The sequence below is a fragment of the Protopterus annectens genome, chromosome 7.part1 (assembly GCF_019279795.1).
Source record: "Protopterus annectens isolate FY-2018-M chromosome 7.part1, PAN1.0, whole genome shotgun sequence".
Lineage (NCBI taxonomy): Eukaryota > Metazoa > Chordata > Ceratodontiformes > Protopteridae > Protopterus > Protopterus annectens.
Window position 1 is genome coordinate 148609212 of NC_056740.1, and position 22818 is coordinate 148632029.

General features: G+C 46.3%; 1 protein-coding gene across 1 annotated transcript in view; it reads left to right on the top strand.

The window, feature by feature from the left end:
* Positions 1-22818, top strand: part of LOC122807560 (sodium- and chloride-dependent taurine transporter-like) — a 1880476-nt gene that overhangs the window by 1106346 nt on the left and 751312 nt on the right. Inside the window, exons 9-10 of the mRNA XM_044078473.1 lie at positions 588-596; positions 21660-21697. Coding sequence (XP_043934408.1) covers positions 588-596; positions 21660-21697 — 47 coding nt within the window. The remainder of the gene's footprint in view (positions 1-587; positions 597-21659; positions 21698-22818) is intronic.

The window sequence follows — 22818 nt, forward strand, 5'->3', positions numbered from 1 at the left end:
TATTTCTAGGTGGATTGGGTTTTGCATTGCTTTTTGTTATTCCCATCATGGCAAGGAGATTCCAGCTGGGATTAGGCCTCATTCCACTAGGGCTACTGCCACTTCAACAGCATTTCTAAGGGGGTGGCAACTAAGGATATTTTGGAGGCAGCTACTTGGAGTTCAGTGCATACTTTCTCTAAGCATTATCACCTTCCTCTCTACTCTAAGTCTAGGGCTGGTTTTGCCACAGCTATTTTGCAAGGCATGTTGTCAGCTCCTGCTTCTTTATGATTTGCCAGCCTCCCTTACCTCTGCTTTGGGATTCTACCCAATAGTTAGGACTGCAGCAATGTGGAATGAAGAACATAGTACAGTTTTGTACCTACCATAAATGTAGATGTTCGAGGATCCACATTGCTGCAATCCAATTCCTCCCTCCTTCCCTCTGTGTTTAGGGGTGGTTGTGTAGGTGAGGTTATATGCTGATAATTTTGTATATATTGTACATATTTTTAGTGCAGGTATATTGGGCCTTGTCTTTTTAGGGTCTTCTGACATCTGGGGCAAGAAAAGACTGAGGATATGACGTCGGTCATGCGCATTAGTACCCTGGCGTACTGACGTCAGTCTAATGCGCCCTGACCGGCGTCAGCCATATACTTTGGTATTCGGGCCGACTGGACAGCGGACTACCCCAATAGTTAGGACTGCAGCAATGTGGATCCTCGAACATCTACATTTATGGTAGGTACAAAACTGTACTTTGTGGAATACACTACCAATGTTGGACAAGCCTGGTTTAAGTAGTTCATATCTGAACAGAATGCAACATGGTCAGATGTACACAACTGCCCCTAACCAGGCTGTTGTGCTCACTATCGAAATGTAAAGCAGTGATAGCACTAAAGCCCAGGATACTGTCCACCACAGTCAAAGTACTACCAGTACACTATACAGTACTACAATGTTAGGTCAGTGTGAAAGGATGTTGACAACTGTATGCAAAGTATCCCATGCAAACACTGCAGGCACAGTATAATCCTGTTGTGTTCACACACAAAGCAGTTGTACAGTAACTACACAACATGACACACAACACACAACCATAAACGGGTGATATTTGTTGAAGTTCACACTCATCCACAAATGTGGTGGGCTGCAGAGTCCAACATATGGAATGCTCACACTGGGAATGCTCACACACTTTGATAAATGAGACATATGTCAGACAACATGCCATGGGAAGGCTGAACTGGGCATGCTCACACACTTAGGCCAAATCTCAGTTTAGCAGTTAGACACACATATCTGGTATTGTTATGTGTTATTCCAGGAACCAACCACATTACAGCAGTCCGCCCAGTGCACACAGTTAAATGACTACAGAGACATACATGATATAGTGGATCCCTCCCATATGCAAACATCTTCCACAGATGCACAAGTTGTTCATACAAACAGGGAATGCTATGGCAATAAAGATGTGCAAACAGTCTACCAGCAACAAGTAATGTGCATTTGACAATTAAACATATGGGTGTAGAGGTCAACACTAGGCTGTTTGCCCTAGGGAATGAGAGCTAAGCCAGAGCGTGCTTGGTGTCTGCCTCCCCACAGGATGCACATTCCCCTTTCTAAACACCGATGATGTCAGCACCCTATAAGTACAGCAGGAGAAACAAAACTTCCCAATAATGCGAATAGCGTGCTCCGCTAATGTGTCTGTCATAACATAGTTAGATAGGGGTTTGAATCTTGCAAATGCTCAGTGTGTGTGTATGAGTGGGGTTGGTGTGCTTGTGTAAGTCTGTGGGAGAGAAATGTCCCTTTTGGCAACTGGGAAAACACACTACAGGATGCGCATTCCCCTTTCTAAACACCGATGATGTCAGCACTCTATAAGTACAGCAGGAGAAGAAAAACCTCCCAGTAATGTGAATAGCGTGCTCTGCTAATGCATCTATCTTAAGTGTCTTAACATAGTTAGGTAGGGGTTTGAATCCAGCGAATGGCAAGTGTGTGTGTGTTTGTCTAAGTGGGGTTAGTGTGTGTGAGGGAAATGTCTTGTTTGGCAACTAGGAGAACAGACTACAGGATGCACATTCCCCTTTCTAAACACTGATGATGTCACCACCCTATAAGTACAGCAAGAGAAGGCAAACCTCCCAATAATGCGAATAGCGCACTCTGCTAATGCGTCCGTCTCAAGTGTCATAATATAGTTAGGTAGGGGTTTGAATCCTGTAAATAGCAAGTGTGTGTGTTTGGCTGAGGGGCTTAGTGTGTGTAAGAGAAATGTTCCTTTTGGCAACTAGGAGAACAGACTACAGGATGCACATTTCCCTTTCTAAACACTGATGATGTCAGCACCCTATAAGTACAGCAAGAGAAAGGAAACTTCCCAATAATGTGAATAGCACACTCTGCTAATGTGTCCGTCTGAAGTGTCATAACATAGTCAGATAGGGGTTTGAATCCTGCAAATGGCAAACGTGTGTTTTTGGCTGAGGGGGGCTAGTGTGTGTGAGGACAATGTCCCTTTTGGCAACTAGGTGACCAGACTACAGGATGCAGATTTCCCTTTCTAAACACTGATGATGTCAGCACCCTATAAGTACAGCAAGAGAAAGAAAACCTCCCAATAATGCAAATAGCACACTCTGCTAATGTGTCTGTCTCAAATATCATAACATAGTTAGATAGGGATTTGAGTCCTGTAAATGGCAAGTGTGTGTTTTTGGCTGAGGGGGGCTAGTGTGTGTGAGGACAATGTCCCTTTTGGCAACTAGGTGAACAGACTACAGGATGCACATTTCCCTTTCTAAACACTGATGATGTCAGCACCCTATAAGTACAGCAAGAGAAAGAAAACCTCCCAGTAATGTGAATAGCACACTCTGCTAATGTGTCCGTCTCGAGTGTCATAACAAAGTCAGATAGGGGTTTGAATCTGACAAGTGCGTGTTTTTGGCCGAGGGGGGGTTAGTGTGTGTTAGGACAATGTCCCTTTTGGCAACTAGGTGAACAGACTACAGGATGCACATTTCCCTTTCTAAACACTGATGATGTCAGCACCCTGTAAGTACAGCAAGAGAAGGCAACCCTTCCAGTAATGCGAATAGCGTGCTCCGCTAATGCGTCCATCTCAAGTGGCATAACATAGTTAGGCAGGGGTTTGAATCCTAAGTATGTGTGTTTGTCTGAGGGGGGGGTTAGTGTGTGTGAGGAAAATGTCCCTTTTGGCAACTAGGAGAACAGACTACAGGATGCACATTTCCCTTTCTAAACACTGATGATGTCAGCACCCTGTAAGTACAGCAAGAGAAGGCAACCCTTCCAGTAATGCGAATAGCGTGCTCCGCTAATGCGTCCATCTCAAGTGGCATAACATAGTTAGGCAGGGGTTTGAATCCTAAGTATGTGTGTTTGTCTGAGGGGGGGGTTAGTGTGTGTGAGGAAAATGTCCCTTTTGGCAACTAGGAGAACAGACTACAGGATGCACATTTCCCTTTCTAAACACTGATGATGTCAGCACCCTATAAGTACAGCAAGAGAAGGAAAACTTCCCAGTAGTGCAAATAGCACACTTTGCTAATGTGTCTGTCTCGAGTGTCATTAGATAGGAGTTTGAATCCTACAAATGGCAAGTGTGCGTTTCTGGCTGAGGGGGGCTAGTGTGTGTGAGGACAATGTCCCTTTTGGCAACTAGGTGACCAGACTACAGGATGCAGATTTCCCTTTCTAAACACTGATGATGTCAGCACCCTATAAGTACAGCAAGAGAAAGAAAGCCTCCTAATAATGCAAATAGCACACTCTGCTAATGTGTCCGTCTCAAGTATCATAACATAGTTAGATAGGGATTTGAATCCTGTAAATGGCAAGTGTGTGTTTTTGGCTGAGGGGGGCTAGTGTGTGTGAGGACAATGTCCCTTTTGGCAACTAGGTGAACAGACTACAGGATGCACATTCCCCTTTCTAAACACTGTTCAGCTGAAGGCCATGGCTCTGGCACAAGTTGTCTGTTTCTATGATGCCCCTTTGGAAGATGCTTGTGTCGGCTGGAGAGTCGATTATGGTGGCCAATTCGCAGTCATCTGCATATTTGGTCAGCCACAGTCCGTTCGTATTGGCCTGTACCTCCAATAAATATATACCAAACAAGAGAGGTCCCAGGACTGAGCCTTGTAGGACACAACTCGTAACTGGTTTGGAGTCTGGCATGGCTCCAGCAATTCTAACCATGTGGGTTCTGTCCTTGAGCCACTGAGCAATCCATCTAGTGACATAGGGGCTTATATTTAAGCTGGTGAGCTTCTCTAGAATGCCCAAGTGGGGTATTGTTGTGAAGGCTTTTGCAAGGTCCAGGTAGGCTGTGTGAACCACCTTCCCCTCATCAATGGCCTTGGTGACTGTTTCAAAGAAATCAACCAGGTTAAACCTGGTAGTGCTGGTGTGCTCTCAGTAGCCCTGAACCAGCCATCTGTTACTGCACAGATATCGATGTTCTCCATGCCAAGGAGTGTTTTGGGTGCATGCATCTGGAGGTTTAGACTTCTGCCATTGGGTAGCATTACTCTTAGTTTCTTATCCCTTGTGATACCTATGAAGGTGGGTTTGTCATTTGAGCCTTGCTTAACATAGGCACTATGGGGGTAGCAAGAGCCTTTGCCGATATCTGAAAGCCCAGGGGTGACAGGTGCAGGCCGTCCCTAGCGAAGCAGATAGTTCAACAGAAGATGAATATGTGAAGGTGTAGTGCCTGTGATTAGTTAGCAGTAGCATATATGACTGCTCACGTGGACACATGCCAGGTAAGTCATATGCCCTGTGTCACAGGCAGTGTACATGTGAACAGGACAAACAGTGACATCCTGTCAAGTGGGACATGGACATACATATAGTAAGCTATGCAGTCCACAGAAGCTCTATAACTATGCATTGCAGGTGTGATCAGTATTCCAGGGTAATTGCAAGCAAACATGCATGCAATCAAAGCTACAGTAAACAGGGCTGCATGTAGTCCATTGTACAACAAACAAGCTGTACCAGTTCCAGTAGGTAACACTGCAAATATGCAGGCACTATGCACATGTACATGGACATATACAGGTCAGATGGCTAGGGTCCAGTCTCAGTGCACACAAGTGTACAGACCATGTACTGTCAGGATGTACAATAACTGGATGGAAACCCATGTGCTCATACCTGCAGTAATACACATGTCAAATAACAGACACTGAGCCTTCACTCAGTGGTTCCATACTTAGTAGGATGTATGCTACCTGGCCTGCCACCACAGTATCCCTGACATATATGGGGACTCTCCCTCCTGTGACAGTTAGTTATGTGTGTTGGGGCTGTCTAGCATGGTATGAGATGTGAGCATGCAGTGCTAGGGTGCTCCTGTGTGTCCTGTACCAGTCGTGTAGTACTGCACACATATCAACATCCTCAAACATCTGCATTGCAGAGTCCAGTGTGGGCAACATGCCACTTGCAATTTACATGTCCATCATTGTGTATTACTACATTCATTACCTTATCCCCTGTGCTACCTATGTATGTAGCCTTCTGTTGACATCATTACCACCAGTATGCCAACATGTGCAGATGATACACTATGGTACTTACCATGGGTGTAGACAACAGGACATGACAATCACACACTTACTGCATCAGGCATGCTGTGATATACCCACAAATAATTCAGCACACAGTACTGTTAACAACATGATACTGTTACTACACATCTATGTGGTCACCCTGTGCATCAGCAACATGTTAACCTGTACCTCCACAGTTGTTACAGATTGCAGGAGGTGGCACATTTTCATCATATGCACAGGGTGTGAACATGGTATGCCTGAGTCAGCCACCGATACCACCAATTGACACGTATGTGTATGTGTGTTGGTGAGGGACAGCAGTAGAAGGTGGGGCAATGTTGATGCAGTGTGTGCGTATATGCGGTAGCCCTAGGTGTTGTCAATTCGCATGTGTGTATGGATGCACACAGTTCCACCTCATGGCTGCCATATACTGGTGTTTGTGGACAGCCACAGACTGTACCTGCCAGGTCATACAGATCAGTGTCTCTGGCCACGGACACGGTACCTGTGCCTTGCAGGGGTGCTACGGACCATATCCGGTACCAACCCAGACTGGGTACTGTCATCAGAAGCAGGTGTTCATTGACTGGACACAAATCCCTGTCGGGCCTGGCCAGAGCCACGTGCACATGGTCTCCTGGGGCGGTCTGATGACAGCACAGACCCAGCATTGCTGGGGCTGCTGCTGGCACTACGGGGGCGGCCGCAGCCCTGCTGTCGTCTGCGACGACTGCCAGCTGCTGCTGTTGCTGGCATACGGCCACGTCAACGCCTCAACCGCCCACCATCGCCCTGGCTCATGGACATGTAGTTGTGGAACCGGTCTAATATGTCCCCACAACGTCTGTCTATGACATCGGTGAAATCACGGATGGCAGCCGCAATGTCACGCATACTGTCAGTCATGGCTGTGCGACATGCTGTCAGCTCCCTCAGACCCTGTCTGGTGTACCGTTCCATACGTGCCTGTGCCTGCATGACAGCCCGAAACATAGCTGAGGTTGTAAGACCTCTGTGGGCACGTCTGACAGGGGCAGTACTCCCACGGATGCTCCCACGAGAACCCCTGGACATCTGTCTGTGTGGTACCATCTCTGGGCCATGCCCATGGCTGCTGTGTGGGGAGGCATGTGCCACAGATACCACATGACCCTGGTCAATGCCCACTGTATGCTGTCCATCACCTAGGGACATTGGTGACAAAGGGTGTATTGGCAGGATAACTGTGCGCATTGATGGGGTCGACAGCTGTGTACTGTCAATCGGCTGACCAATGGCGGACCCTGGCATACTTTCCTGTGCCATTACACAGATGTCATCATTATCAGTACCCACGGCACCTGATTCAGGTTCCCTGCTACATGACACCAGAGCAGCAACAGAACCTGTGGGAGGGAAACAGGAAACACAGTTTACAATGTCTACACATTACCAGTGATGCACACGTGCACACATGCACACGTGCACACATGCACAGGTGCACACATGCACAGGTGCACACGTGCACACATGCACACGTGCACAGGTGCACACTTGCACAGGTGCACACATGCACAGGTACACACATGCACACATGCACACGTGCACAGATGCACACATGCACAGGTGCACACATGCACACGTGCACACATGCACACAGTTTCACACAATTGTACAGTACTCAGTATGCGTGATATCAAAACACAGACACAGACACACCTACATGCATACAAAGAGCACTACTAAGTGAGCCAAATAGTACTATTACTATCAACACTATTACAGGAATTGTTAATACACACTCACCAGCATGGATAGGCTGCATTGCTGTTATACGAGAGGGTCCTGCAGACGTGAAGAAACTAATGTCAGTGGGCACAACTGTGCCATTGTTACTGAGTATGATACAGGTCAGTAGTACAACAGTCGCCTTTCACAGGTCAGCTGCTAATATTGAGGATATCACACTTGCACATTAAATACTATGGTGACAGCTACAACCCAAGGACACACCTCACACATGCATTAACTACCAGTGTACACAACAGTCAACTATACATATGGCATATTACCTGCACGTTCACTGTCTTGCTGCTGCGTGGCTCCAGCCTCCATCATAATGCATGTCTGCTGCTGTTGTTGTTGCTGGCGGACTGGAGCCACTACACTCATGAGTAGTTCCTCCAGTCTGGTGAGTGGGGGATGTGTAGCCACCCCACCACCTGTGGCAATCTGTTGCCTGTGGATATCCGACGCACGCTGACGGACATGTCTGATTAAATCACTGCAGTGATGTCGTACCTGCTCATATGTCCTATTATGCGTGCCTATGTCATTTACCCGACGAACAAGGTCTTGCCACAGTGCAGCCCTCTCCTGCTGATTCTGGCTGGTGCGGGAAAAGAGTATTGCATAATCCTGCACCAGGCTCTGGTGTATCTCCTCATCCTCAGCTGTGGAATAGGTGGGATTCCGCGGGTGGGCTATGTACCTGGGAAAGAAAATAACCTGGTATCAGCAATATATGTCAGCAGAATTTGGCACACATACTACACATGCTACTCGACTGTTATGATACAACATATCTCACATATGTAGCATCTGTCTGTCTATTGGTGGATACACATGTAGATGGCCAGGTATCAGTGCTCAGCCAGCAACTGTGCAACAGTACCTGGCACACTCCATACGACATACTACCAAACCCCAGCAGTCAGAACACTGATTCAGGTCAAGAGCACCTCCTCACTCTGGGGGTTTGTATCTAGGTACTGTATGGCTTACATCATCAACTACTGTGAGCTGGCCACACACTGATTGCCCTGGATATACATATCCCACCTCCACCACCAGCACAAACGACTATAGTGCATAACATTACAGATACAAACTTTACACTTTGTAACAGTGACATGGTATCCTTTCAGCCCACTGGGCCAGTGGCAGATACAACCCACAATGCTGACCCCTACAGAATTGCTTTCTACAGACATCTCCGAGAATGCATGGATCATGCAATCCCATATATGACCAAGACACTCTCCACAAAGGGACAGCATCCTGTCTGGTGGACCCCAGCCATAGACAGATTGTATTACAGAAGATTGAAGCTACTGCAAGACAGAGCATAATTCCATAAAGGGAGGGCATGTCTGAGCAGCACTAGTAAGGATCTATTTTTCCATCATACAAAATCCATGGGCAACTTTGAGAGGGAAATCAAGAGGGACACTACAGATAACCAGAAGGCCTTCTTCAGTTATGTTAGCAACCTGGTCAGGATCCATCTTCTATGCCCATAGTTAGTACACAACTACAAATATTTCACTGACACCACAGATATCGACAACACTGTGGCAGACAGGTTCAGTGCAGGTGTCACCCCGCCCTCTCCCCCAAAATAAGACAAAGTTACCCCAGCTGACTGTAACCTCCCTGTCATCACAGATGTCCAGGTGAGAGCCACCCTCAGGACAGCAGAATACACAACATGAATGGGACCTGATGGTATCCCCAGTTGCATGCTACATAAACTTTGACAGGCGCTAAACACACATATAGAAGTGCTATGTAACACTAGCCTGACTACAGGATATGTACCTGTACACTGGCGTACAGCAGCAGTGGTTCCACTCCACGAAGGGGGCACCTCAACATACCAATACAATACAACACAATACATTACATTACAATACAATACTATACAATATGCTATTGCCCCTGGGACTACAGCAGCGTACTGTTCTGCTACCCTGACCATTGTGACACATGTGGTGTGATGGTACCTGCTGCTGTCACACAGTTACACAGGGTGACTCATATGGCATATTACCTATCTGACTAACATTCAGCAGGGGTATGTGTGACGTACTCATGGGGAGTCTTGCTTCTTAACACTGTGTGGTTTATTGCAGGGTATGTCTTATCTGTGGGTAGGAACTCTTACCTCCACATGTGCACTCTATTGCAGTGGCACGGACGACACACATCAGACATGTAGGTTGTGGATGGTGTGAGGTGTTACTATGGTTGTTGGACATCTGTCATGGGTGTGACTTACATATGTAAATCCGGGAGTGGTAACCTCTATGTGGGTAGCATATGTGCACTCTGTGGTGTTGTCAGTCACTGTGCATTGGTAATGTGTTTGAGTGCATTGTGACAGTGTTGTACATGGCACTGTGTCCTTCTCCATATCTGTAGCTGTCATGTGAGGTCCATACCATGGCATCCATTATGTGGTGTGGAGGGGTACACCAACCTACATGTCCATAGCTGACACACCATGTCCGCTGACACATACCATGTGCAGGTATTCCAGGGATAGTGTGCCACTGTGAATATCACTGGGGCCACTGTTGTACACATTTATGACCCTGTTCACCCCTGACACATGTAGTGGTGGGCAGCCAATCACATATCTGGCGGTTACTGGTGTAGGTGATCTGGAATGTGGTATGGTACTCCGGTTTTGACACTGGTGTTCACTCCATGCCTTTGTCACCAGGCACCTGTTGCAATACATCTGTACACATGTGCTTCACTCAGAATTTATATACATATCTCTCTCTTTCTATATATATATATATATATATATATGTATATAGATATATCTATATGTTATACATATATAGATATATATATATATATATATGTCCGTATACATATACACATATATATATATTGATGTACATATATTGCTATAGATGTGGAGGGGGGGCACAGAGGGGGTGTGAGTGACAGAGGGGGTGGGACAGGCTGTGTTGCAGGTCGTCATATACAGTCATACCTGTAGATATTCAGATCAGTCTGTCTGTGTATATGTATCTACATATATCTATATCTGTATGTGTGCATTACATAGATGTGTTTGTACAATATTCTATCTACATCTGTCTATGTATTCCTACATCTCTCTCTCTATGTATGTATACATATATGCATATTTTATATATATATATATATATATATATATATATATATATATATATATATATATACACATACATATGTTGACATACATACGTATCCATATGTTAGACAGGTATATCAACATATTTGTCTACCATACTGTATACACACACTGACATACTGCTAAACATACATAACTGTGAAACCTACTTTGTACATGGCACTACAACCTACAATCAACCAACATTGATATGTGCACATAGATGCTTTCACATACAAATGTTTGTACAGCCTTCACTGATAGTTGCTGTATGTCCCCTACCCTTTACACATCTTCATATACATATGGATACAGACCAATGACACATATGGAGGGTTCACAGTATGTAGACCTTTATAGTATTACTTTACATTACCTGTGTTTGTCACAGCTGCTTGTGTTGCTGTCTGGTTCTCTGTCCTGCTGCTCCACTTCCCAGTTGTCAGCTTTCAGGTAGCTGTTGCTGAACAATTTGTTTGTGTCTACTTAATTGCAGTTTTCTCTGTCTCTGCCTCTGTCTCTGTCTCTCTCTCTCTCTCTCTCTCTGTCTGTCTCTCACGTCCTTCTCAGGGTGCAATGAAAGTATTGCATGTGTGGACTGGGAGTACAGCATACTTTTGTAGGTATCTGCATATGCCCATGTGATGGCCTCTGCACCAATTGTTAGCCAGCATTTGCTAATTGCATGCAGCCAGTTGTGTACTGATTGCCGTTCTCACTGTGATTTCAGAACAGTGCTATAAAAAGGTATGTGAGATAGGCGTAGCCCTTTCAGATTTTAAGGCCAGGGACCATGCTGTTATGCTGTGGACAATGTTCTGTGAGTGTAAAGGTTGGTATCTCTCTCATATTTCCAGGTGTGTTGTAGATTAACATTCCTCCATTCATTTCTCCAGTTTCCTGTACTAACTGTGTATGTACACTGACACCTACAACTACTACTACTGTCAATGTATGTGTGTGTGTGCTTTCCTTTCACTTTTGCTTGCACTTTGTTGCTAAGGCTTCAATAGTTGCCCTTTACAGTCACTACTTGTATGCCTGCTAGGTGTCTTGACTGTAGTGTGCTGCTGTAGCTTTCCTGTTTTCCATGTACATTCACACCTTGGAATGCTTGCTATATCTGCTAAGGTGTTACAGCATGCAGTGTGGTCTGGCCATGGTGTGGGCCTTGACATCTATTAGGGTATTTGAGTATGCTGCTGAGCAGGCCCCAGAGACGTTCAGGTTCATCTGTTATGTGCCTCATGGAATGGTACATATCAGTGGGGTACACCCATTAAAATGTCTGGTATGCTGCAGTTGTGACTGTGGGTTAGCATGAGCATATGTATTACTACACTTTTTCTGCCATGCAAGTGATGAATACTTTCAGGACTCCATAGTTACCATTGCATGTGTTACACCTTTCTGCCTACTGTTTGTATATTTCACATGGGGTCTGTGGGGCATCCCTGTAAGTCATTCACTGTTGCTATGTCTAGGCTCTTAACTATTCAAATATGGTGGTGTCAGACCCGTCATGTGTACAGATATTTGCAGGTTGTCCACATTTCTGCCTCATATTTTGGTCAATATCTCATGCACACCTTTTTCTGGCAAGTCACTCTGGGCTCAAGTCAGAATATGGTGACAAACATTCAAGTTTCAGACTGCATACCCTTCCAAACATCCCACAAAGTGCAGACCCTGTTACTCTCTGAACTGTCTGCGTTTGTTGTAACATTATTTGTAGTGTGTCCCTGGTTTTGGGCCTTTGCTCCACATATTTTATTACTTGGTCCAGATGTGTTCCTGCAAGAGGTTGTGGGGTATGGGCAGTGCTTATCCTGCTGTGAGTATGTGTGTGGCTTGCAAGGTGCTATAGTGACATTATTACCTACTAGCTTCCAACTAGCATGGCTGTTTCTGTTCACACACTACTATTATGGAAATCCACTAGTTTTGATAGTAATTCTAAATGGCATGCTTTGTGTACTACACATCTATATTCCCTTTACATTCATTCCTTCTGTTACATGATATATTTATTTTAGCACAATGTTCTTGTATGAGAGTCATGGCTTAGTGGTAAGTCATGCAGACTACTGTTTCTGAGGTCCTGGGTTCGGGACTCACAGTGGGATTTTATTTTGCTTTTGAACTGAGTACAGGACCTGTCAATCAAAGTGACTAAGGCACTTTTAAGCAGTTGTAACCGGGTTAGCGCTGGTTTGCGTGGAGCTCACGCATGCGCACTGGCGGTTAGCTCCTCGCACACCCGCTTACAACCGCTTAAACATGCTTACAATTGCGCACACCCGCGCTATTTTCTTTGAAAGAAAAGAAAATGGGAAGACAGGAAAGTGGTGAAAAAGGGGTCACAAAGAGGGTAAGACAGAAGGGAAACAAGCTTGGGATGTGCAGGAGGGATGTAGGTAAGGCCCATGGCTGCCAGTTTCTTCATCAGCAACAGCTGTGCATATGTATGTAATTTGGTGTGACATTTGAAACCTTCCACCCCTGAGAGAGGTGTCAGGACAACAATAATACTTGTTGTACAGCCAATTGTAATTGATAGGTTCCATGTCCAGTAGACATGTGTGCGGAATGGGCAGGTATGTATGGGGTGTAACTTTTTGTGGGTACAGAGTGCCCTTTTTTTTTTTTTCAGGTGAGAGTGGTATGTCAGGTGAAGGAAGTCGGTACAGCTGGGGAGGTAGGTTGGGTAGGTAAACAGACAAGACAAACAAGACGCATACAGGGGCGGTGTATGACACGTGTGGTAGGGTTACACAATTGACGGGGACGGAGGTTTGGATATCCAGAGCCCATGAGCCCACAGATGGCAACAGTGGAACTGATATCCCCACCCATAGGCAGTTGCCACTGTTCCTTCACTGCCCAGGACGGGGCTGTGCTGGGGGCTGTGTAGGCGGGGCAACAGGCATGCCCGTTAGTTGTGCCACCCATGCCTCGAGTTGGCGTAGGGGCTCGAGAACAGAGTCCCGAATCTCCATACGCACCACAGTCTGGACGCTATGGAGGGTGAGTGGTGGTCCTCCTCCGGCCACACTTGCAGAGGGGGGGTGAGCCCCATCCCCTGCAGCGCTTCCACCCGCAGGTGGCACAGGGCCACCGGAGGAGGGTCCAGACTCGGCACTAGTGCCAGGTGCACTCGCCAGCTGAGGTGGGAGAGGTGGGTCCGCTGGAACCCGCCTTCCCTGTCGTACTATGTTTTGCATTATGTCATGACAGTTTGGGTTAGTGACATATAATACCATTCACAATTAGTTGTAACAGCATGCATTAGTATTCCCATTAACCAAACACCCAGATATTCACACCATTGAACAGCGTGCATAACACATGCATAATTTGAACAGAAATACACAGTCCAACAACATGCAGGGTTAATTGATGGCAACAGGCCATCAGGTGTGGATGTATGAACAGGGCAGATGCATCAACAGACATGCAAATATATATGACCCAACAGGACAAACGTCCAGGGGTGTTAATTGTGATTGCACATACCATTTTCACATGGAATGGGTTATATGTGGTTATAGGGTGGGGTGAAGAAAGTAATATTAACACATTCGAATAGCAATACATATGCTGTACATTTCTAATAGCTACAGTTATATACACACTACTGTTCTAACTACAGTTTCCTGTATGATAACTATTTCAACTTGGTGATAGGACTGTTACTGCAACATCAATATACATTTTCTGGTTCTTCATACACATTCATATCTAGCTTTGATCAGCTACATCATCCTGCTACATTTGCTTTATATAGCTGTAGACAAGTGTGGATGTTTGGTATATCAGACAAACATCCTATCTGCATATTGCAGACTGAGAGCAACATATCCAGATTTTGGGATACACATTCCAGATGCAGCAACACTTTGAACAGATTTTGCTGTTTGGTTTTGAATCTCACATGCATTTCATTCTGTCTTGACTGCAGTATACTTTATTCAGGGGTTATTACTACTGTATTGCTGGATTCATGACACTTTCTCACACTCTCTCACTTGCTTTCATTTTACTATTCAGGATAGTACTACTAGGCTTTATTGACATGTTTTACCAGTAGTTATTACAATCCTTTCCGGCAGTCTCACTTCTGTCATGTTTCAGTATTTCCACAGGGATATATTTCACACATGATTTCATCATCTTCTGCAGCTATACTTTTCAGCCTGCTGCAGGTTGTGTACTATTTTCTTACAGGCAGGGCATTTTTATTTCAGAATATATGTTGCACAGTTTCATGTTTAGGTTAAACTTACAGGCTGAAACACACTTTTGTAATCAAGCAATACTTGCATACACTTTCACACTGTTACTTGCAGATTCTATTCCTTACTGACTACACTGCACTCTTTTGCTGACTGTCATACTTTTATATTTCTTTACAGTTACTGGTAGTGGATTACTGACCTGCCTGGTGGCGCAACTGCACCAGCCTATCGCCATAGGCTCTGCGGTTTGCAGAACGGACACCTGCAGCTGTAATATAAATGAAGTAATATTCGAATACTCATCTCCATAATATCAGCTAGTTTAATTTCTTACATACATAATTAAATGTTACTTAGTAGTGGGGCGTTGGGTGGTTGCTGGGCCTCCTGGATCCAAAGGTTCAGTTGGTCCTGCTTGCGTCTCTTCATTGTCCGCATGGTGGTGACGGACCAGTTCACCAGTCCTTGGAATCCCTGTGGCACTGGTGAGATCATGAGCCAACCAGTCCCACGCCTCAGCCCTGTATGCTCCCCAGAGGACCTGGCCCTGCATGAGTTGGGCCTCATGATTATGGACTAGGAGCCAGACCCTGTACCTGGACTCCTCAACACCCCACCTCTGTGCTCGAAAGCGACTACCCTCTCCTACTCCTGTCATTCTGCCTGCAGGTCAGTTCTACAATCGTTTATGCTGTGTATTCCCGCCTATGGGGCTTATATAGTCCGTTTTTCCCGCACATATCTGTGATTGGCCATTTTGGAATTGTATCAACTTCAGTAAACCTGCATTGTCATGCTCTAGTTTGTATTCATTCCTATATATTAGCTATTATTGCATTTACAGGTACTGCTGTCATGGCTTAGTGGTTCTGTACCTTGACTATGGTATATAGTATCCTGGGTTCGAACCTGGCCACTGCTTTTTATTTTTCATGACTGTCTAGACATGCTGAGGGGTGTGTCTGTGTAAAGACAGTTTTGATATGGCTTGCTCAACGTTGCCCGTCGGTTAGCTTGTTTGCGTGGTGCGCAGCTCCGCGCAAACGGGGTACGCTGGTTTAAGCCTCATCTGGCTATCGGCACGCATATTACGCTCAGCTCAGTTAGTGGCACACAGATTTAGCGTGTTAGACCACTGCTCAGCTACGGGCACTCATTTTGCGCCAGTTAAACCACTGCTCATCTACGGGCACATGCACTCACTCTGTTAAACTGTAGCTCAGCTATGAGCACATCTGGCATTTTTTCTTCTTTTGTTACCTCACATGTCTTCAATATAAATGAGCTATTTCATTACATTTTACATAAATTGTGGTTTTATGTGTACATATTTGTCAGGGACTTGCTTCCTGCTTATTTTGAAAAAAAAAAATGGTGTTGTGGGGGCTTGAACCATGAACACCTGCTCTTCAGCCAACATCTCTACCGCTACGCTATTGCTTCCTGGCTTATTTTGCATATTTAGTTCTTATATGCTTTCCCACTGACTGCTAACTGTAGCTGCGCTACAGGCACGCCCGCGCAAACGAGCGCACTCATGGTTAAACATCTTTACAATTAAAAAAAAATATATAACATGTTCATTTATATATATTTTATGTTATAGTCTGTGGGGGCATGTGTTGTGTTTATTCACATTTCCGTGGACTCTGTTGTGGGTGTTTACTTTGGGCACTTTTACACTTCTGGGGGCGTGTCCGCTTGCAGGGCTCAGCCTACGGACACGCCCCCTACTGTCTTACACGGACCGTGTTAGACTTAGGTGTGATTCAGCATGCTCTCATGAATATGCAAAGCATGCTGACATCACTCTGTTTAACTGCAGCCTCTGTGTAAGAGTTATAACTCTTACACGGAGGCTTTGTGAATCCTGGGGTATATGTTTCACAAATTAACTGTTCCAGCCATGATGTATTTTTTCCTCCAGTTTTGGAAGTCTACTGCCTTGACACTGCTAACTATAATGTTGTGCATGGAGTGCCATGATTGCACTCCAAAATCCAGGAAAAGGCAGGCTAGTTAATCACTGTTCTGATGCAAGAAAGATGCTCAACAACTTTTCTTTAAGTACCCCCTCACTGCTGCTAAGCTCTAGTCTAGGTAGGAATAGAGCATTAACAGTAGTCAGTGGCCACCACAGAAGAGTGGTGGAAAGTGCAAAGAAGTTTAAACAACAATATTAAGCTCTTCTTTCACCTGGCTGAAGTGTTTAACAGATTTTTAATCTTCTTTGGGCTTTGAACTTCTAGACTGCCTTCTGTAACAACAACTCTTTGGCAGCAGTAAGTGTATTACAGCAATGTTAAGTTGTCAATCTCGCCTTCATTCTTGCTGGATGGGTTCGGAGCCAATCCTCGGCTCCGACTCGGCACTTGCTTTAGCTCGAGAACTCCTTTTACCAGCTCGAGGCAACCCTATATCCCATGATGCAAGGCGGAACTACCCCAGATCTCGTTTGCCGCTTAGCGAAAGAGGTCTCCTTTGCCAGCTGAGGTAAGTTTTTTCTTAGTCAAATAAGAAAAAGTGTAGTTAGGGGTTTATTTTTCTCTGTTAGTGTTAGTGTAGTCTGTAATTAGTTACAGCCCACCCTATTCCCTATTTTTCAACCTTTTTATAAACTTTTATAAGTTTTAATCTAAAGTAGTTTAGTCAGGCCTAGTTCCTTTGTTATCCCTTCCTGTGTGTTTGTGTAAGGGATTAATTTGTGTGTTTGTTGGGACTGTTTGTGTTCTATCCTCTTAGGATGTCAAAAGAAGGCAAGGTCTCAGGCTTCAAGAAGTGTGACCAGTGCTGTCAGAAAATGTCTCTGACAGACGGTCACACTTCTTGTGTTTATTGCCTGGGGCCTTTGCACCTGCAGGACTCCTGTGCATTGTGTCATGCTTTTAGCCAGAGAGTCCTGCAGGAAAGGAGGAACAAACTCATCCTCCGAGGTTTACTTAAACCTGAAGGTTCTCCTCCTAAATCAGGGTCAGGAAAACCTCTTAAGCCACCGAAGGCTCAGGCTACAGTGTCCAAGCCTCCTCCGGTGGCTCCGGCTCCATCGGAGCCGATATCGGCTCCGGCTGGAGTCGATACTTCTTCTACTCGAGTAGTGGGTTCGGTGCCGGCTGGCTCCGATACCCTGACTACTGTGGCCTTGTCGGCTCCGGCTGGAGCCGACACTTTATCAACATCGGGCCGGAAATCCTCGGCTCCATCTGGAGTTCTAGTGACTTCGGCTCCGATGGCTTCAACCCGTAAGAGATCTCGGTCCCCCTCTATTATGAGTATCCACTCGGCTCCGGTATCTCCTCTTTTGTCGGAGCGGAGCCATCGGAGCCGATCTTCGAGATCTTCCAGGCTGTCTGACCACGACTTGGAGAGGGTGGTAAGCAGGCTGTTGAAGTCTCAGGCACTGGCCCAAATGCTCCATAGCCCGTCTCAACAGACTTCGGCTATAGCCCCAATTCTTGAACTTCCTCCTCCGACTCCACACCAGAGTTCGGAGCCGGAGCTTCTTGGGACAGCGACTGTTTCGATGCCGGAGCCGATACATTTTTCGGCTCCGTCGTCCTCAGCTCCGATCTCCTCCTTGAGACCTTCCTTGGAGGGATCCGGTCATCGGGTTTCCACTGTCGGCTCCGAGGGGGCTAGTGGCATCGGACCCTTGTCCGACCCCGCTCTCCCTCTCGGGGCTTCGGCTTTGGTAAGCTCGGTGCCAACATCGGCCTCGGAGCCTTCTCTCTCCTTGGAGCCGACCATTCCTGTCTCTTCGGAGCGGGTATGTTCTGGTCTCCCGGGGAGAGGAGCCTTTGAGGTGATGAGGAGTGTCCTGGCCTCTGAGCCTGGTCAACGGTCCATCCCTCTAGCTCCTCCCTCATCAGTGCCTGCAGATGCCTCTTGCCAGCCTCTTGCTCTCAGGCCCAGGGATCCATCGCCCCAGGTTTCCCCACTGGGAATTTCCTCCTCTTCCGAGGTTTCTCCTGACCCTGCAGGGGAACCCCTCGGAAGAGGACGTAAGAGGAAACACACAGACTCCCTGAGTCTACTACATCTGATACTGACTTAGATGAGTCGGAGGGTTCCCCACGGTCCCCTCTGAGGATGTCTCCTTTTCAGACATCCTTGAGCTCCTCAAACAGAGGGGAATTGGCCTCCATTGACCCCTCCGAGGATGAGTCGGTATACCTGGAGGCTTTGGATCCCGACCCTCCACCTCCTGGGTGTCTCCGCCTTCGACCCACTCATGCAGGTAGTGGCTCGGAAGGCGTGGCTCCAGATTCTGTGGAACCTGTCCCCAGAAGACCATCCAAGTTCATTACGGCCCGTCGGATAAACAGTTCCTTTCCAAAGGTGTCTCTGTGGATGCTATGGTGGCGGCGGCCACTAAGAAGGAACTGGCGGATCCTTCAGTACCTGTCCATCCTCCTAACAAGGACTCTAGGACCATGGACAGGTATGGAAAGCGGATGTTTTCTTCAGCGACCTTTGCTATGCGTTCGCTGAATTACCTTTGTCACTTCACCAGGCTTCAACGAGATATTCTCAAGGAACTGGGTGAAGTAGTCCAGGATCCTTCTGCTGCTGGGGCTCAGGAAAAGATTGCCTCACAGCTTGCTATCGTGAATTCCATATCTAACTCCTCCATGCGGCTCATATCTTATGCGGCCGATGGAGCGAGCAGGGCCGCAGGCACAGGAGTTGCTCTTAGACGCCAAGCCTGGATGCGGCTGTGTAATTTTGCGGACCCCTTTAAGGCGTCCTTCACTAATACCCCCTTTGATGGTTCGGCTTTGTTCGGACCTCAAGTGAAGGATACCTTGACCAGGTGTGAGCAGGACGGTAAGACTCTTTCTGCCGTTGGAGTCCAATTTTCCACTCCTTCTAGACCATATCCCAAGGGTCAGAAAGGGGGGTAGATGTGGTTCCGTAAAGCCCAAGGAGCTACACCGGACACACGTGGTCAGTTTACCCTCAGAGGCAGAGGGGGTAACAATAATAGATGCCGCCCTAGAGGCAGGGGGGGTCCTCAGAACCAGGGCAACAGGGAGTCTCTTCCTGAGAAGCCCTTTCAGCATCCCTGAGGTGTTGCCCGACTGTCCACCCTTGGAGGCAGTCGGGGGAAGGATTTCACTGTACCCAGTAGCCTGGCAATCTCTATCCCAAGAGAAGTGGGTACAGTCGATTATGTCCGAGGGTTACAAGATCCCCTTCGTAAGGTTTCCCGTACCTCTACAATCCCTTCCAGACATCTCACCCGGTCAAAGGGATTTGGCAAAACAGGAGGTTTCAAAACTCCTAGAAAAAAGAGCCGTCCAGACAGTGCCGGCAGACCAAGTAGGATCGGCGTCTACTCAAGATTCTTTTGGTCCCCAAAAGGACGGGAGAGTGGAGACCAATATTAGACCTCAGCAATCTGAACAGATTTGTCAAAAGGCAAGATTCGGATGGTCACGCTTCAGTCCATTCTGCCCTTTCTGGGCAAGGACAACTGGATGTGCTCGATAGACCTTCAGGATGCGTACTATCACATAAAGATTCACAGGCTCCAGGAGGTTTCTCCGCTTTCGGCTAGGGACCAGTCATTACCAATTCAGAGCCCTGCCCTTTGGCCTCACTTCAGCCCCAGAGTGTTTACCAAATGCATGGCAGTGGTCACAGCTCACCTGAGACGTCTAGGATTCCAGGTGTTTCCTTATTTGGACGACTGGCTCCTCTCCGCCACCACCAAGTGTCAGCTTCTTCAGTCCAGAGACTACACCCTTCAGCTTTGCAAGAATCTGGGAATTTCAGTAAATTTCGTAAAATCTTCTCTGCTGCCTTGCCAATCTATCACCTTTATAGGCAGAGTTAAATACCGTCAAAATGTTAGCCAGACTAACAGATCAAAGAATTCTGGACATCCAAAAATTTGTTCGGCTTCTGTTACAAAGCAAAAAGATCACAGCCAGGTTTGTCCTGAAAGTTCTAGGTCTAATGGCTGCGGCCATTGTTCTTCTACCACTGGCTCGCTTTCACATGCGTCTCCTGCAGTGGATGCTTTTCACGCAGTGGTCGAATCACAATCTTCCGATGAGACACGAGATCTTAGTGACACAGTCGTGCAGGGCTCATCTGGGCTGGTGGATATCTTCCCCTCTTCTTCATCAGGGCCGACCCTTTGTTCCCCCTCCTCCAGTTGCCACAGTCACCACGGATGCCTCTCTGATCGGGTGGGGGGGGCATTATCAGGGCAGGATGGTCCACGGGACGTGGCAACCCATAGAATACCATCTGCACATAAATGTCCTGGAGACGAGAGCAGTGCTTTTAACGTTGCAAGCCCTCGACGACTTTCTTCCCACGGGGACTATTGCAGTACAGACGGACAACATGTCCGTGGTCTGGTACATCAACAAACAGGGCGGAACCAGGTCCTATCCCTTATGTCGAGAAGCTCTCAGACTTTGGCAATGGGCGATCTCTTCTCAGCGGTTTCTGATAGCAACGCACATCCCCGGCAGGTCCAACCTATTGGCGGACAGGCTAAGCAGATCTATTCTGATGCCTCACAAGTGGTCTCTCAATCAATCTGTAGTGGATCAGATTTTTCTGAAGTGGGGCACTCCTTGTTGCGATCTTTCGCTACCCCTCAAAACAACAAGTGCCCAGACTATTTCACTCTATTTCCCCTTCCAGGCCAACCCCTGAGAGACTCTCTAACCCAGGATTGGCCTCGGGGACTTCTTTATGCTTTTCCTCCCTTTCCATTGATTCCACAAGTCATTCAGAAAGCCACCGTTTTGAGAGCCAAATTGATCCTCATTGCTCCTTTTTGGCCTCGACAAATTTGGTTTCCGTCTGCATCGTCACCTTCTGGTGCAGCCCTGGCATCTGGACCCAGTTCCGGATCTTTTGATCCACCAGTCGGGTCAGCAGCACCGGGCCATTCATTCTCTCAACCTCACTGCTTGGTTGCTCCACTTCCTTCCCTAGCCAGGCTACCAATGATTTCTGACTCAGTCAGAGACATTATAGTGTCTTCTTTGAAGTCGTCCACTAGGACTATTTATGCTAGCAAGTGGCGACGATTTTCGATTTGGGCAAACTCCAGAAATATTGATCCTTTTACTGCTCCCGTACATTCTGTTTTAGATTTCCTAGCGGAGGTTTTTCATTCGGGATCCTCGTCATCTACAGTCAAAGTACAACTGGCTTGTTGGCTTGCATGACAATAACATCATGTCTCATAGATTATGCAAGGCCTTTTTGAGAGGAGTTTTTCTCCTAAAGCCACCTATAAAGCATCCTCCTCCGCAATGGGATCTAAACTTAATGTTGGCATCCTTGATACTACCTCCCTAAAATTACTAGCAAATGTTAATGGCATTCTTAGGGTGTTATCAATGACCCCTTGCATATGGCCTTGCATAGCACAAGTATGCATCCTAACCATACCAAGCGGAATATCATTAAGGGTCAGGTTTATAGAACTATGCGATTGTTCAACAACGACAGTGAATTAGACAGTTCTTTACATTTATTAAAGACAGAATTCTTAGAGAGGGGATATAATGCACACATCATAGATAAATGTATTAATGAAGGTTGGAGCAATAGAAATGCAAGGTGCAGACCTTATTTTCATGAGGATGGGAGCATTGAACCAAATATTCAAGTTATTAACAACAACATGACCAGCCATATGCAAGGGGTCATATATATATATGGATATCCTTATACACTAATATGCCTTTTCAAACATATATATTATATTTTATATGTTATTAGTGCATTATTTACTTATTTCTATTTATGTTGTATGTTATAGTCCAAGTTTCAATACCTTTGCACAGTAGGACATGTTTTAGTAATTTTATTTTGACCAACCATGACTCATATATACAATTTATGTATCAACATTTATGAATTTTTGAACCAGATATATGCATATTTAAGATATACTAGAAAGAACTAATGTGAAGCTGTTCAATCTTTCCGTTCATTCTTCACTGATGGGTCCGGAGCCAATCCTCGGCTCCGACATGGCCGACTAGCAAGCTCAAAGTTCTTCAGTAGCCCAAGACCCAACTCC